Below are 18,431 nucleotides of genomic sequence, written 5' to 3'. Positions count from 1 at the left end.
CTTACAGAATGTTTCTTTCAAGTAAGTTCAGAAGAAACATGAATAGACTCAAAGCTTTAAGTGTTACACAGCAATATGCATGGCGTTCACTCAGTGGGAAATCAATTGTCAAAATATTACCTCCCATGCTAACACTCAAACCTTCAACTATTCAATGTTTGTCCCTTATTAGCAAGGACACGATTCATTAGGAATTAACAAGAAACACTTTCTAGTAAAATCGAAAAAAATAAAAGTAAATTGAATTACAAAAATTTGTCCATGCAATGATATTATTTTCCATCTAAAATGGAAAGAGCGAGAACATCAGACTAACAGATTTGTGTAATATTGGTTTATAAGGTTGCTATGTGAATAAATTCCTGGATACCAACTTAAATTAATTTTTGTACTGGCTGTATACCTCGTTCGATCATGCCAATTATATTTAATTCTTTATTTATTATGCCCCATTTATGGGCATTATGTTTTCTGGTCTGTGCGTCCGTCCGTCTGTTCGTTCGTTCGTCCGTTCGTCCGTCTGTCCCATGTCAGGTTAAAGTTTTTGGTCGAGGTAGTTTTTGATGAAGTTGAAGTCTAATCAACTTGAAACTTAGTATATATGTTCTGTATGATATGATCTTTCTAATTTTAATTCCAAATTAGAGATTTATTTAAAGAGGATTGCAAACAGCCAAAGGCTATGTTTGGGTCTCCTAATTGTATGTTATGTATATCACTCTTTATATGAGTGATTGCCCTCAAATGAGGATTTTTTATGTCCCATTAACGGGCATAATGTTTTGTGGTCTGTGTGTCCGTCCGTCCATTCGTCCGTCTGTATGTCCAGCATCAAGTTAAAGTTTGCCTACAAGGTAGTTTTTGATAAATGTGAAGTTCAATCAACTTGAAACTTTATTATATAATAGTACACATGTTCACGATGATATGATCTTTCTACTTTAAATGCCAAATTAGAGTTTTGACCCCAATTTCACAGTCCACTGAACATAGAAAATGAGAGAGCTATTGGGGCATCCTTGTACTATGGACACATTCTTGTTTAACCCTCTTTTGTGTTTTGAGCAAAAAGTTATAAGAAATAGAGAGAAACCTAAACAGACTGAATGATCAGCAATACAAAGTCATCAAAACAGAGATATTTTGTGATGAATCCTTTTCCTGTCCGAGAGTGTCTTTTGTTAAATATGCACATATATGATTTTTTTTACTTTTCAAAGAATTACTTTTCTGTTGAAAATGAGCCAATAAACTTCTCATTAGGATATCTTTCCAATAATAAAAACTAAAGATGATTATAAGCATACAAGTTACTGTTAGGAAACAAAACAACAACAAAATATGAAGTACATGTATCTGTTTCAGGTGTTGTGACCATATATTGACTTATAATTGTTAACTCTGTAGACATTGTGACTTGGACATAGAGTGGTCTCATTGGCTCTCATACCACATATTATTTATATGTAACAATCCACTCAATGTTTGATTATATATTTTAGGAGTGACTTCAGCTGTACTTTTTGTTGGAGACGTTTGGAAGAGGAGAAGTCTTGTAGATATTTATCAGGTATTATTTGTGTAGACTAAAATTGTAGGCAGCTCCAGGGGTATTGTTTTTTATGCGCCTGCCATAGCGGAGGGGACATTAAGTTTTACCCTTTTCCGTCTGTACGTATGTACATACATCCCAAAGTTGGTTTCTGTTCTCTCACTTTAGCTTGTCTCAACCAAATATTATGAAACTTATACACAATGCTTATTACCACTTAATACAGATCAAGTTAGAACATTGGTAGCGTCACTTTTACCGTTCTAGAATTATGAATTTAACCAACTACAATCAATGCTTTATATAATGCAATGTTTAATTTTGCCTTCCACTGATAACTTAAAGTAATTTTAACCCTCCACTTCTATAAATATTTTAAAGTCTCTTTGCAAATTGGAGTTATCTTTCTTTGTCTGTAATGGTAGTTGAATAAACTACAACCAAAGATTTACACAGTGCAATATTCAATTTTACTTCCTGTTGTTAAATTAAAGCAATCTTTACCATTCAATGCTTACAAGCACCGTTTTAGGGTTATGCCCCTTTACAAATGAACAAATTGCTGATTTTTTTGTGGAAAGTATTGACATGTGATTTCTACAATAATAAGCATAAAAACTCACATGTTGCACCTAAAAATCTTCTTTTTATCAAATTTTATTACAATTTACATTCTGAAGCCGCCAAGTAACCAGAAAACACCCTTTGTTTGTGTTTGAAGCTGGAAGCATACCTATGACATCACCTAGTTTAGGGGCCAAAGAAGATAGCATCTTTTCGCGTAATTTTCTTTAATGAAAATTTTACATTGAAATAATGATTGAAATAAATTATATAGATATAGGAAGATGTAGAATGAGTGCCAATGAGACAACTCTCCATCCAAGAAACAGTTTATAAAAATAAAACACTATAGGTTAAGGTACAGCCTTCAATACAGAGCCTTGGCTCACACCAAACAGCAAGCTTTAAAGTGCCCCAAAAGTAACTTGTTTTACATTAGAAAAGAGATAAATGTCACTAGGTAAACTTAATTTGCGACAGTAAAACTGCCAATGGACGTCCCCAGTGCTTCAAATACAATACAGGTATCTCTTAAGTAGTCGACTCCAGGGGTATTGTTTATGCTAAATATTTTGATCTCCTCATGAAATTCTGAATGTGAAATGAAAGGGGCAACATTGTGATCTTTCATTGCAAACTCTATAGAAATTTGTCAAAATAATGAATTTGATGATCAAAACCTTGAAAAGGTTATTGATGTTTTTTACCCTTTTTACCAAGGATGAAGGGGGACTAAGAATTATCTTTTTCTGTCTGTACTTACATTTGAATGTCTTTATAAACATCCTGAAATTGTTGTCTGTTCTGTAATTTTAGTTTGCCTCAACCAAACGTTATAAAACTTACATACATTGCTTATTTAATACCACGTAACGCATATCAAGTTTGTATGTGGGTGGCGTCACTGTCAGGGTTCTTATTTCTATTTATACTATATGTGGTGTATGAAATGATTTTAAGGTGTACATGTCATTCTTGCAGGTTTCATCTGACCTTGATCCAATTTTCATGCTTCATTGGTCAATATTAGGTTTTTGTATATTGATCAACATAAAATTAATGGTCAGTAATGGTCTTCTTTTTACCTTAACTAATACCATACCTGTCAATTGACCCGAAGATTGCAGTTCATATATGAAAATTTAAGAGCTTATTTTAGTTGCCTATATGATTAAATATACTTTAATATTGGCATTTGACCTGACTGTCACCTGTTTTGTTGTGCCTTGCAACTTTTTATACCCCAAGACAAAATGTTGGTGGGCATATTGATTTACCCCTGTCTGTCCATGGGTGTGGCCGTCTGTCTGGATTAGGAATACATTGGTTTTTTTTAGCTATCTCCTACAGTTTTTGAGGTTCAACTGTAATATTTTGTAGGATATTCATACACATAATGGAGGTGTGCATGGCCACACGATTTTGATTTCTTTTGAATATTCTGAACATGAACAGTAGTTGAACTTAGTAATTTTTTTGGTACAAGCTGCATAAAGAGAACATGGCAGTAATTTTGTTGGTACACGCTGCATAAAGAGATCATGGTATGTCTGACTATCTCCTTCTACAGTTACATCATCATACATAGTGTTACATTTAAAATGTCCTAAAGTCAGGCATGCACCATTTGTGTCTTAAAGACACCGTAACAATTTCAAGTTGTATGCCAACATCACTATTTCTCAAATCTAAAATATGTGGATCTATACTCATGCATATTACAGAGCAGAAAAGGGGGGCATTGTCCATATCTAGCTTTTTTTAGTATGAAATGATAAAATTGTGTAGTGATTTTTCCTTTGAAATACTGGAGAATTCGTTATTCTTCCTAAACAGAAAATACAACTAGTTGTGTAAACTCAAATTAAGTGACCCAATACGTGCATGGGTTTACATGACAGCTTATGTGGAACACACTGTCTATTAACACCAATCATGTTAGCCGAAGTTCATTAATAATTTGTGTATTTCAAATTGGAGTTACTCCCCTTATTGTTGTCACTTAAATATTTTCAGTAAATACATATTTTGTAAACTGTTCAATTTAAAATGTGAAAAATGTCCCCTAAATATTTAAATTCCGCTGAAAAAATTTGTCTGTGTCATGACCCGAGATTTTTTTCTTCAATGCATTTTCATTTTCAGAATTTGCCAGGTATGTAATACAATGTACTTAAAACTTTTCCTCTTCATTCAAAACAGTTAATTCCCCTTCCTCACATTGCTTAGCAAACATGTTTAGGTTGTGTAACTGATATTTTTTTTAAGCCAAATTATATTTTTTAAACATTAGTACACTAGAATTTAGAGTTAAATCTATTCCAATAACTAAAGTTAAAGGAACAATATTGGCATTTTAGTTTGTGCCCTGTTAATTGAAGAAGAATATTTGATCTGTAGTAATTTGAAGGCAAGCTAAAGGCTGCACTCAAAAGCAATATTTTTAAACAGCCTCACAAACACTAATAATGTATATTTTTGTGTAGAAAAGATGGTGATAGAAGTGGTTCCTGATAAACTTGACTCATGTGGTGAACCAAATAGTTACAGAATCCAAGCTATCCCTGTATATTTAAGAGGTAGAGTAAAGTTTACCCATACACCATACTGTACAGTAAGTCTAATCACTTTCTCTCTTGTTTTAAAAACATTATATTTATCAGTACAAAAAGATAAAAACATTCACAAGCAGAATATCAAAATTATTATACAACTATAGAAACAAAAACACCGTCTAAAATGAAACATTTGAATAAAAATGATGTCCACTTACTATAGTGAGATTATTTCATTTGGATACACAATACTTGTTTGACCTTTAGAAAATTCTAATTGTCTCCCCTTGATAGTCTTCATGTATGTTCCTCTATGTCAAACTTTGGTTAAAGAAGCGTGAACACAAGGCCAAAATATTGCCCCTAGTTCAATCAAGTTTTTATTTAATGGCCACAATCACAATGTTATAACACTTAACAAAGGTAGGAAATAGACATTTTTGTTTGAAAATTTACATATAAGCATTCTTCTTATGACCTCATTAATAGCATAAATACTTTTAAAAAATGCGACAAGTTCAGTGATGTCCCTTTATTTGTTGTAACAAATGATCTCTCTGACTTGAACATATAGTTTGTCTTCTTAACCAATGCTCTATTTCTTAAGAATAATTGTGGTTGAAATAAAAAAAAAATGTAATTTTCTTAACATAAATCTCTATTTTTATCCTTATTAGGATATAATTTGTCAGTGTTTCTTAGAATAAATCAACCAAAATCGTCCTGTTTTAATTTTTCACACATATATGCATAAACTTGAAAAACTTTTCATCTTCAAATAAGTGACTGACTATTAATTTTAGTTCATTTATATATTTTGGAGTTTAGTATGATATTCATTTAATGATTTTCATGTAATTGCAGAAAAAAAATCTTAAAAATTCATTTTTTTATATGCCGATCAAAATTTTGATGGGACATATTATGGTATACAAATGTCCTGCGTCCGTCTGTCTGTCCGGCGTAAACATGTCGCACCGTAACTTGAGAACGACTTATCCAAATTTCATGAAACTTAATATAGTTGTTTCTTATGATGGTCAAATGATCTGTATACTTTTTGGTGAAAATAAGATTAAAACTTTTTGAGTTACGGCACTTTTTAACTAAAACAGGGGTGTGTTTTTTTCACATGTCCCACTGTATCTCAAAAACGATTTTTGATTATTGCTTTAAACTTTACACACTTCTTAGTTATATTAATATTAAGATCTGTATACTTTTTGGTGATGATTCAATTTTTTATTTTTGAGTTATTGAGTATTTTGTAAAAAAAAGGGGGAGTTTTTTTTACATGTCACGCCGTCTCTCAAAACAATTTATAATTATTGCTTAAAACTTTACACACTTCTTTGTTTTATTAATCTAAAGATCTGCATATTTTTTGGTTTTGATTCAGAATTTTATTTTAGTGATATTTACTTCGTTGTGGGCCATAACAGGCCATAATAAACAGCTGTGCCATTAGCGCATGATACACCCAACGCCTTGTGTGGAAGTTTTATGCAATAATCATAAATAGTTTCTGAGAAAGTTTTAAGCAATAACCATATAGTGCTATATAGTTTTACCCTTGTCCGAAATTCAGTCATTTCGTAATTCTGCAACAAACCATTATACAGAGTTTTTTTCTAAACGACTTCAGATATTGGGCTGATGTTTGGTATGTGAGTTAACCTGATGATGAGAAAATTATAGAAAACTTAAGGCCACCCTTCATTGGAAAACCTCCATTAAATTTCACATACCCGGTAATATCTTTTTTTTTTCTCTCTGTAGGATAGCAAGTGCTTCAAACATAAGCCTATTGCAACAAAAAATGCATGCAGGTTTTTCACTAAAAATAAAAAAATCTTTTCATCTGACCATACTGTCTGCAAAAAATTGAACTCAAGAGTCCTTTTGTGCTCATATTTATTGTATCATGTTACCTGAGTAAAGAAATGATGAAAAAGACACAAATTTTTATTTCCTATAGCTTCAGTATGCATTTTTAAATGTAAATATGTGCTACACTAGATTGACCCTAAATTGTTTTCAGTCTTACTTGGCCTAAGACCCTTTTAAACTAATATGATATACTATTTGTAATTTTTCTTTCCATTTAAGGTACAGCAAATACATATGTAACTTGAAAGATCATTTATAACCAAAAAACTTCACAAACTTAAAACTGCTAGATAATATTACATCTTCATGTAAGGCCACCCTTCATTGGAAAACCTCCATTTTTAGGCACAGGCTCATATAAATTTTACTTTTGAGTAATTATGCTAAGTCTGATAGATCAAATGAGTATTCTATTGCTTTTAATACATGATATATTATATATTAAGGCATTTAAAAAGTATTTTTCTGCAATATTTTGATTTTTAAAGCCCTAAATGTTGATAGTTGAAATTTTTCAATTTTAACGTCAAATTTTAACACCGATGTTGAATATAGAATTGGTCATACTGACATGAAATCTAATTTTGTTTGCTGGTCAGATAAGGTCACATGGTACAAATAAACAAATATTAAAAAGCACATGTATATTGTTTTTGTTTTGGTTGGAAGGCCGTTACACTACTTATACTTACTACATCATGTAATCAACACCTCAAAAAATAAAATTATCATAGAGACCTAATGGGAAAGTTTTTAAATTATTGACCAAAAATTATGAAATTAATAGTCAGAGTTCGTTTATACCATATATAAACATACATTGAGGAAAAAATATTAAATTATAAAAATAATTTTAAATTTTTTTTCTGCAAATATATAGTACCGGTAGTCAAATGGACAATAACTAGTACACATTTTTATTAAGGTGCCAGCTGAATCTCGCCTCTCGTTGTATTGAAGACCAATTGGTGGCCATTGGCAGTTTTCTGCTCTTTGGTTGGTCTGTTATTTCTTTGACACATATCCCATTTCCTTCTCAATTTTATTTGGTAAGTAACATTTAGAAGACTGGTATACATTTTTCTAATAGCCTTACCATTATGTTTACAGATGACATAACAAGAGGTGTTGAGTTAGGAGAGAAATACAACGTGATTGGACTTATAAGGAAAGATATAATGGGAGAAAACATCATGTTAGCTATAGAGGTAATATGCTGAAGTTAGATGACTTATAAGGAAAGATATAATGGGAGAAACATCATGTTAGCTATAGAGGTCATTTGTTGAAGTTAGATGACTTAATTGTATTATATCCCAAATCATGATTTTAAAATTCCTATGAAGATGTGCATTGAAAAGGGAGATAACTCTGCAAAAAAAGGCAGAATATCAATAAAAATTGATACAAAATTATAACTTTACTGCTTCTATTCAACAGAATGTATTTATTCTTGATATTTTAGCCATCTTTAGAATATAACAAACAACTCTAAAGGTGTTTTCATATCTTTTATTAAGCTACAACCTAGATTTCATAATTGATAAGTTGACCATGTATAAGATTTTTCAGCATGTTGAGGTAAAGAATCTCAAATTGAATATAACTAATTAAGAATATATTCTTCTTTTTGTGGTTTAAAGTTTCTTTAAACAAGTTAGATGCTGAACAAATATAATTAACAGATATAAACAACACCAAATATCACATTATATTTTCAAAATGGTCACAAAGCCATAAATTTGCAATTTCTTTAATGAAACATGTGTAAAAAAAAATTAAAAATACCCATAATACTTTGGTTTTGTACATTTCATGAGCAGGAGATTATATAATATAGTCAAATATGAACTTATTACCCCATCAAAGTATCATACTTTACATGAATTTTAAGAAAATCAACCAAAAACTGACAAAAAAAAGACTAATGTTTGCAGAGTGATCTCCCTTTCCAATGTTAATTTCCATAAGAAATTAAAAATGCAAAATTTGAGTTTTCCTCCAGTAAGATTTAATGGGACTTTTTTCTGTGTATATTTGGGGCTTAATGCTTTAGAATAGAACTAAAACATTATCTGTTGCAATTAGTTTGAGGTTCAAACTTAGTTTGACTGGACTAATCTGTGTCCTTTTTCAGATTGTTTGTTTAATATGCACATAGACCAAGGTGAGCGACACAGGCTATTTAAAGCCTCTAGTTTGTAAAAAAAGGGGGGGTTTCACATGTCGCGCTGTATCTCAAAAACAATTTATGATTATTGTTTAAAACTTTACACACTTCTTAATTAAATTAATCAAAAGATCTGTATACTTCTTGGTGATGATTCAAAATTTTATTTTAGAGTTACTAAGTTTTTTTTCACATGTCACACCGTATCTCAAAAACCATAAATGTTTATATTCCTTAAAACTTTACACACTTCTTAGTCATATTAATCTAAAGATCTGTATACTTATTGGTGATGATTCAAAATTTTATTTATAAGGTATTGAGTTTTTTGTAATAAAAAAAAAAGGGTGTGTGTGTGTGTGTTTTCACAGGTAGTGCCGTTTCTCAAAAATGATTTATGATTATTGCTTAAAACTTTACACACTTCTTAGTTATATATTAATCAACAGATCTGTATACTTTTTGGTGATGATTCAAAATTTTATTTAGAGTAATTGAGTTTTTGGTAAAAAAAAAAAAAAGGGTCTGGGGTTTCACATATTGTGCTGTATCCCAGAAACTACTTATTATTGCATAAAACTTCACACACAAGAAGACGGGTGTATCATGCGCTTGTAGCGCAGTTGTTTATTAAATTAGACAAAACAAAAGAAAATTCAATTCAATCAATATTTCCATATGAAACCCTCTATATTAACCATACAGAATTGTAGGTCTGGGGCAGTAATAAAAATATTAAGCAGAACAAATCAGGTTTTAAAGCAAAACTGTATCCTTTTATATTCAAAGCTTTTGGGTTGCTTTTTATAGTCTTTTTCTCAACATTCCAATTTACAATAAAAATACACTTAAAAACTTACTTAAAATGTAACTCATCCAACTGACCATTCAAATTTGGATGACATCACTTTTATAGTTCTCTAGTTATATCCCTTTATGTGCAGAGGGGTATTTTTTGTTGAGCCTGCGACCTCTGTAGAGATAGTGATCTTGTAGATGTGGTGGTGTCAACCTATTTTTAAAATCTTTATATATTAGAAAATGGAAGACTTATATGTTTCATACTTTGTATATAGATGCCTTATGTTATTATGTTTCCACCTGTCATAAGTCTATGGTCCTAGACGCAGTGACTTCTTGGAAAAAAAGTTACAGATTTTTTTGTAATTTTGATTTCTCTCTTAAAATAAGTTATAGGATTACCCCATCCCTGTACAATGTTCATGTCAATCTGGCAGGTTTCATCTCACCTTGACCTCATTTTCTCTGTTCATTGCTTAGATGTTAAGAGTTTGTGTTTTGGTCTGTTTTTCTTAACTTATAAGTGATTGGTCAACTATATTTGGTAAAGTGTTTATGACCAACTGATATGTGTCATCTGACTTTAAGCTCATTTTTATGGTTCATTGCTCATTGTTCAGTTTTGGTTTTTGGTCTTTTTCTTAAACTATAAAGAATAGGTGGTCTATATTTGGTGTACGGAATGATTATTAGGTGTTTATGTCTGTCTGGCAGGTATCATTCCACCTTGACCTCATTACTTGGTTCATTGTTCAATGTTTAATTTCATAATAAATTTTGTTTCTTAGATGCTATAAGCAATAAGCCAACTTAATCATCAAAAAGATATATTTGTTTATAATTATACCCCACGGAACAAAGTTGCGGAAGGTATAATGTTTTTGACCTATCCGCCCGTCAGTCTGTCCGTCAGTCCATCACTCCCGTTTCTTGTCATCACAACTCCTCTTAAACCACACAACAGAATTTCATGAAACTTTGTACATAGTAGGACATACTTCATAGATGTGCATATCAACAGGAAATTATGATTCAATTTTTTTCTAGGAGTTACAACCCTTTGAACTTATTTGCTTCAATATACCTCTGCAACATTTTGTCATCACAACTCCTCTGAAACCGCACATCAGAATTTCATGAAACTTTGTAGATGATAAGGACATACTATGTAGTTGTGCATATGGACAGGAAATTATGATTCCATTTTATTTTCTTAAACAATTTTTTTTTTCTTCGTTATTCTATTTCTCCGGTGACAATGTGGAGACGTGGGTATGTGAGCGCCCTCAACAAGGTTCTTTAATTTTTTTTTAATTTTTTAGGCAAACAACATCATGAAGGTAAGTTAATAGATATAAATTGTTTACAAAATGCTATCATAAGAATTTATTTGTGACATATACAGTATTCAAATGGTCAACAAAGGTCATATTTATCATATCTGAATATAGGCTGTACTTTCAAAAAAGGTCATGTAATGAGGTGTATCCATGTGCGTTATTTTAAGTGCGTTATACAAGTTATCAGACATCTATATTGTCCAAATGCATGAAGAAGATTCACATAATTATACAATTGCATGGTTTTATTGAGACTTGATTTTGTCATCATAAAGACTTTAAAAAATATTTTCCAAAATTGCTGAACCCAATTCCCCCCAAACTTTGGGTGGTTGATCCTCATTTGTATAAAGTTCATAGATATAAGAAGATGACTTATGAGAGCCAAGGAGACAACTCTTCATTTAAGTCACCATTTTTAATAGTAAACCATTATAGGTCAAAGTACATCCTTCAACATAAGAGCCTTGGCTCACACCGAACAGCCAACTATAAAGTGTCCAAAAAAGTGTAAAACCATTCAAACATGAAAATGTTTTTTTTTCATCCTTCCAATCAACTAACATTGCCACAACTACTTCAAAAAAAGTATATTGGTAATGCCAACTTAGATTAACAAGTAAATTTTATCCAGATTTTTGAAAAAATGGGGCAGGTAGGAGAAATGTTCTCTTTTAGACTACCTGCATCAAATTTATTTTTCTTTTTATTATAATCTAAGCTATGTTTTGTAGTGCCCATAAAATGAAGCATATGTGTTGGTATGTATCACAAATATTTTGAGACTGAGTACTGAGTGAAATGAAAACTTAAACTGTTGAAAATACTTGTGTCAATTACTGTATTCCAATCATGTTTTTGTACCAATGTATGCCACAAATTTCCTGACACAAAGCCATTGAATAAATAAAAAAATCTATGTTTTTTCTTATCTCTAAAACTTGTGACATACTGCAGAAAGCATTCTTATAATCCTAATATTTCATGTCCTTCTCGTAATAAATCTCTATTCTCAGAAGATAATGTTGTCATAGTTTTTGTTATGACCAATAGGTTTATTTCTTAGATACTTTCAAGCAGAAGACATACTATATTTTGTGTATGGAATAATTGTAAGGTATCAATGTCTGTCTGATTTAACCTTATTTCTATTGTTTCTTAGTTAATTTAAGGTCTATTTCTAAGATACTTTAAGCAGTATAGGTCAACTATGATTGTTGTATAGAATGATATTAAGTTGTATATGTCTGTCTGAAAGAATTCATCTGACCTTGACCTCTTCTTATGATTCATTGGTCAATTTTATGTTTTATGTTAGGTTTTTGTGCTGACTTGTTTTTGCAATAACTTGTGTGTAAGTGTATGGATCTCTCTGAAATTGTACTACAAGGTTCTATACTACAAAGGAAAGGCTGGGATTTAGTTCTGAGGTTATTGCTCTAAGAGGAGTTTCAAAAAGTTGAGGGAGTGGATTTTTTTTTCCAATTTTTTTAAGGGGTTCAAATTTTTTTAAAGTTTCAGGAAGTAATCTTCAATTGCACAGTATTGGTAAGATCTTTGACCACATTTATTGTGTCAGAAACTTTGGACAAAAATTTGATCACAATCCAAAGTCAGACAGTATCAAGCTTGAGTATTGTGTCCAAATTTGCCCCACCTTTTCAGGGTTCAACCTCTTTTATTCAAGTTTAGAAATATTTATAAACTTGAGAAAAATCTTTGCTTACTCAAGTTACTGTTACATACTGTTTCAAGACATTATTTCAATTAACAGGTGACCTCTGAAACCATACCTAAGTTTTTAACTGAAATTCCAAAGAACATCACAGATTTATATGAAGGTATTGTAAATATGTTTTAGTAATGAATAATTTGGTTTACAGTCTGTTTAATACATGTCAAATACATGTACTTTGACTTATTTTTGGACATGTGAGATGATTTAATGGTTTTCTGCTATCTAAATCACTACCAATGAGTGCAACAGGTGAGGCCAAAAGGAATTTTGATTCTATGTAATAATGAACAGTACCTTATGATGCTAGATTGTGGTACTGTAAAACTCGGAAATTATTGTGTGCATTTATTTATGCCATTTTGTCATTTAAGACTAAAATGCAATTTTAAATCTGCAATATTGAGAAAAATCCTGTTTAATTCATATATAAAATCAAAAATTGAGTTTAAATTTCTGCAATTGTAACCCTGTTGCATTTTTCGCAATAATAAAAACATTGCAATAATTTCTGAATTTACAGTATTTGAAAGATGTCCGATTTCAGGTTTTGCCACTAGAAAATGAAGAAGAACCACTCTTATACAGGAACTCACTGTCAAATTCATATTCACCCATTTGACTCAAACCCTCATATTAGATGTATAAAAATGTAAAACATTTATTCAAATTATAAAAAGTCTAAAATAAACAACTTACAGGTAATATGTAGCTTTGTCTTGTGTGTATTTTAGTCTAGACACCATCTAATTAACTGTCAAGATGAACCTGAAAACAACTTACGGTCACATAACACGATATAAACATAAACATAAATTATATTAATTTATGATTTACGTAATATATCAAAAGTTTAGATAACATTTGTTTTTATAAATACAAAAAAAAAAATCAGTTTTTATTTACGTTATATATACTTAATAATTGATAGTCAAATTTAGTAGTAGAATAAAGTGGTTTATATATGTCCAAGAGTGACATGAAAGAAATGAGGATCAAGTGCAAACAAATAATTAACTTTTTTGTTGTTGATAAGTTTGGATAGTCAGTGCATATTTATACTTATACTGTGATGACAAATATCTATAGCTTCTATTTTAGATTGTAAGTCATCACCATGGAGTTTTGTGTTGAATTTAGCCTACTCTTTTGCTGGTAAGGTTTTATTTTAGATCTAGAACTTTTAACAGTTTATATCAAAGACCATTAAAATTTTTAAACACAGATTAAAATGAGGTTTTCTGGTCAAAAAATGGATATGAGTAACAGTAGAAATTTGGTATTGAGTGTTAAAGTACCCATATTTTTTTCATACTTTGGTTGCAGGGTTTCTTTAACCATGAACACAGTCATATTTGCCATACAAATACATGTCTGGATATGCTAACACTGGACCTTTTTTTTATTATTTAAAATATGTTAAGACTTGGACAAACTTTTCTATCCTGGTTCTTTTTACGCCTGTTTACGGGACTTATTATGGTATACTGTCGTCGTCCGTCCTTCGTCAACATGTCAGACATTAACTCAAAAACACTGTTATCAATTTGCATGAAACTTTGGCGTATTGTTCATATGTATTGACATGAGCTCCCTTTCATATTGTATAAATTTTAAATTTAACGTTTCCCAGTTATGGGGTTTTATTCATTAAAAAGGGGGATTTTCCAGTGTTCGGACAATAACTCAACAACACTTTCACCAATTTGCAAGAAACTTTGGTGAATTGTTTATATCTATTTGACAAGAGCTTTTTAAAATTTTTTATAATATTAGATTTTATGTTTCTGAGTTATGGGGTTTTGTACTTTACAAAAAAGAGGATTTTCCAGTTTTTAGACAATAACTCAAAAATGCTTTTAGCAGTCTTCTTGAAACTTTGGTAAATTGTTTATATTTATTTTCGTATTTAGCTAAGGGCTGTTTTCGGCCTCAAATTTCAGGTTCATCTGATGAAAGATTTTGGACACCTTTTGAACACTTAAGTGTCTACTTCAGTCGTTTCAATAATTTAATGTGAAAGATTTCAACTGATTTCGTCATTAAACAGCTGAAATTCAATCTCAGATATGAAAAATCTATCAAATATGCCATAATATGTCACTTTTCAGAAGGTTTTTGTCAGAAATGAAAGTGGCCGCATCAGTGTTCACTCTCAATCTTTATATATGTTTCAAATACAACTTATATTAAATATTAAGAATGGACACAAATGTGGCCACTTCCATTTAAGACGAAAACCATCTAATATTTAACTCAAATGCTGAAATGGTGAAGATTTCAGTAATTTAGCATGACTTAATGATGCTTATACCAGATATATGTGCATTGTATAAAATAGGCCATATTTATGTAGCAGAAGTATTCTACTAGCCAATAAATAGCTAAAAGTTTACATTTTAGCAATTTTGTAAAACTGCTATATTTTGGGACCATAAAAAGGGTCTTATCGGTCGTCCCACTGTCTATATCACTCTGTTCAGCTCTTAATATTATTCCGTATCATGTCTTTGTGACGTCAAATACGTTGACCGGGCCTTAATAACTTTGACCAGGACATATCAGCAACGCCATAATGTTTGAACCGACATTAATAACTTTGACCTGAACTTATCAAGTCATCTTTTGTGTGCTGGTGAAACAAAGAAAACACTTCCGAAACACGCAAATATAGCCCGATAAATCGATTATCAGATTATCTGCATATTTATATTGTAAAATATCAGCTGCTTGACATTATATGAAGGCTTTTTGATCTCGTTCTCTACGCTCACTCGACAAAAAGCTTCATATTATGTCTCGCAGCTGATATTTTACGATATCAACATGCAGATAACCTTATAATCGGTACTTATTAGGCCTACTTCTTTAGATTTTACATTTCTGAATTATTGGATATTATTCATAAAAAGGGGGAATTTTCCAGTTTTCAGATAATATCCTTAAGTGCTTTGAGCAGTTTCATTAAACCTTGGTGACTGATTTATATCTATTAAGATTATGTCTTAAGGTTTTTTTTTTAAATTCCTGATATGACATTGAGAAGTTATTGAAATGTATTCCTTGAAAACGCACATAAGTTAACAGACGTATCATGCGCTCATGGCACAGCTGTTTATTCTATCTTTAATTAACCTTGATTAACTGCTTTGCATTGTTATTACAGATCAGATTTGCCCACCTGGGACGTACATCAGATTGAAGATGTGTATACTGTTGAGCTTAGTAACACTATTAGATAAGCAGGTAGAATACTACATTTATCATTAAGTACAATGAAATAGAAGAATTGATTAATGATTAAGTTAACTATAAAAGTACTATAAATAAATGAATTTAGAATCTTAAAACATAGTCTTTTTATAATGCCACATTAACAATCTGTTAAAAATACACATCATGTCTCCAAGCTTTGCTTACAAGGATAACAAAACGCTCCTTTCTATTTTCTGTTTTAAAAAAGGGAGGTAATCAAGGTTGCTTAGTGATGGAGGGCATTGTGAGTTCATATATAGCTCTTGTTTAGAAACTGGAATGAAATAATTGAATATCATGAAATGGACAGAATTTATTTTAAGAATTGAATGCTTCTTTTTGTAACTTTATTGGGATGTAAAAGCGTTGACAAAAGTACATTTTGTATGAAGCGTGGAAGCACTGCATTCTAAAAATTTGCCCACGGTCAACACTTTTACAACCCTATAAAGTTAGAAAAAAAAAGGCATTCAATACTTATGATTACATTTTTTTAGCTAGGATCATGAAAGATTTTTATTAAGTTTTTATTTAATTTACCACTTTATTGAGGGACCTTGTGTCATCATCAATGATAAATTGTATTTAAGAATTGAATGCTTCTTTTTGTAACTTTATTGGGGAGTAAAAGCGTTGACCGAAGTACATTTTGTATGAAGCGCCGAAGCACTTCATACTAAAAATGTGCTCACAGTCAACGCTTTTACAACCCTATGAAGTTACAAAAAGAAGCATTCAATACTTATAATCACATTTTTTTAGCAATGGTCATGAAAACATGATTTTTATTATTGTTTTATTTAATTCACCTGTGCACTTTATTGTGGGACCACGTGTTATCATGAATGAATAGTTTTATTGATCAATGCAATTGCTTACAGAATAACACGTGATGTGCAGTTAGTCAATCAGAATAAAGTATCAAAATGAAACATACATCTGATGTAATTATTGTGTAATAAAGTTGATTAAGGAATAATGTGAGATTCCAGTATAGCAAATCAGAATAACGTATTATAATGAAACATTACATCTAATATATGAAAAATCTATCAAATGTGTCATTATATATCACTTTTCAGATGGTTTTTGTCAAAAATGAAAGTGGCCGCATCTGTGTTCACTCTCAATCATGAAATGTTATTTATTATCATCAAATAAAACTTACACTTAATATTAAGAATGAACACAAATGTGACCACTTCCATTTAAGATGAAAACCGTCTAAAATTTAACTCAAATTTTTTAAAAGTCTTAAATAAACAATTTACAATGCATCATGGCTCTATAATATGTATCAACATTGCCTGTGTGTTTTAGTCTAGACCTTGTGAGACTGTCCCTTTATATAACCAAATATAAACATAAATATAGATATAAATAGATACCCTGTTTTTGTGTTATTTTTTATGGCTAAATCTACAGTAAATAGATAGAAACTGTAAGCAGCAGAAATCATCTGCAGGACATATGGTATAAATCCATGGTCTACCGCTTATAGGAGTTATTGTCATTGAAAGAAAATGCTTGTGAAAACTATAATAGACAGAGAGAACCTGTGCATAGAAAATATTAAAAACAGAACAAGATCTACTTTCAGGACAACTTGGCAAATATAATTTTTAATTAGTTTATGTTTCTTTTTGGAAAACATTTAAATAATTAAAATGATCCACAGTACACTTGGATCTACAAATCAGTTAACAATCCTGAAATCATCAGTCAACTCCTTACAGGAGTTATTGCCCTTTTAGGATTATATTACATTTGTTGGTGTTTGTTTTGCTTGAAATTATTTGAATTATTGCATTGTATCAATTGAATGCAAAGTGGGCAGGTTTGAATTACATGCTCCTTGGAACCTCTAGTTAAGAAAAGTACCAATAGATCTTCAAGTTCTTGAGTGAAATATTCAATTAAATATTATTAACAATTTTTGTGTTTTCATTTAACAGGATGATGGTTACCCCTTACATTTGTTAGCTGTTGGACAGGATACTGTTCTTATACACAGGTTATTGATGTATGGTAAACAGTTTGCAGATAAGACATGTAATCATACTTCCACCAATCACATGTCAGGAAAAGTCACATGTGACAAGTATGAAAGTTCCCCATACTTCATTGAGGGTAAGCATTGATAAAAAGGGGTAGTCTTATCATATACCTGTCTACCTATGAAAATGAAAATGCAGGTCATGACCTGCATTGAAGAAAAAATCTCAAGGTGTACAAACTTTTTCCAGCAGAATATAAGTATTTAGCAAACATTTTTGTATATTTTAAATCAAACAGTTTCTAAAACATAATTATTCTGACACTGAAAATAATTTAAAACTTTTTATATTATTATTCATTGCACCTATTTAGCAATAGCTACATTAATGTTAATACTGATTGATACTTTATCAGTTCAAGCCAAGCAAAAACTGGTTTAAGTTGTTCATTCTGTGTTTACCTATGATACACTTAGATATACAGTCTATATAGTTCAAAGAATGTGATAATGGAAGTTTTTAACAACCTTTACTGGCTATAGATCACAAACAAACAAACTATGTTAATAATA

General features: G+C 30.8%; 1 protein-coding gene across 7 annotated transcripts in view; it reads left to right on the top strand.

Moving 5' to 3' along the window:
* Nucleotides 1-18,431, top strand: part of LOC139486850 (minichromosome maintenance domain-containing protein 2-like) — an 87,497-nt gene that overhangs the window by 38,451 nt on the left and 30,615 nt on the right. For 5 of the 7 annotated variants that reach the window (XM_071271916.1, XM_071271914.1, XM_071271913.1 and 2 more), the window contains 8 exons: nucleotides 1,503-1,570; nucleotides 4,603-4,695; nucleotides 7,672-7,769; nucleotides 10,855-10,872; nucleotides 12,647-12,713; nucleotides 13,697-13,762; nucleotides 15,774-15,853; nucleotides 17,818-17,992. In XM_071271916.1, coding sequence (XP_071128017.1) covers nucleotides 1,503-1,570; nucleotides 4,603-4,695; nucleotides 7,672-7,769; nucleotides 10,855-10,872; nucleotides 12,647-12,713; nucleotides 13,697-13,762; nucleotides 15,774-15,853; nucleotides 17,818-17,992 — 665 coding nt within the window. The remainder of the gene's footprint in view (nucleotides 1-1,502; nucleotides 1,571-4,602; nucleotides 4,696-7,671; nucleotides 7,770-10,854; nucleotides 10,873-12,646; nucleotides 12,714-13,696; nucleotides 13,763-15,773; nucleotides 15,854-17,817; nucleotides 17,993-18,431) is intronic. The other 2 variants (XM_071271915.1, XM_071271917.1) reach the window with 2 other exon arrangements.

This window comes from Mytilus edulis, chromosome 8 (assembly GCF_963676685.1).
Source record: "Mytilus edulis chromosome 8, xbMytEdul2.2, whole genome shotgun sequence".
Taxonomy (NCBI): domain Eukaryota; kingdom Metazoa; phylum Mollusca; class Bivalvia; order Mytilida; family Mytilidae; genus Mytilus; species Mytilus edulis.
Note: the sequence above shows the minus strand (reverse complement) of the source record. Positions and strands in the feature narration are given on the sequence as shown.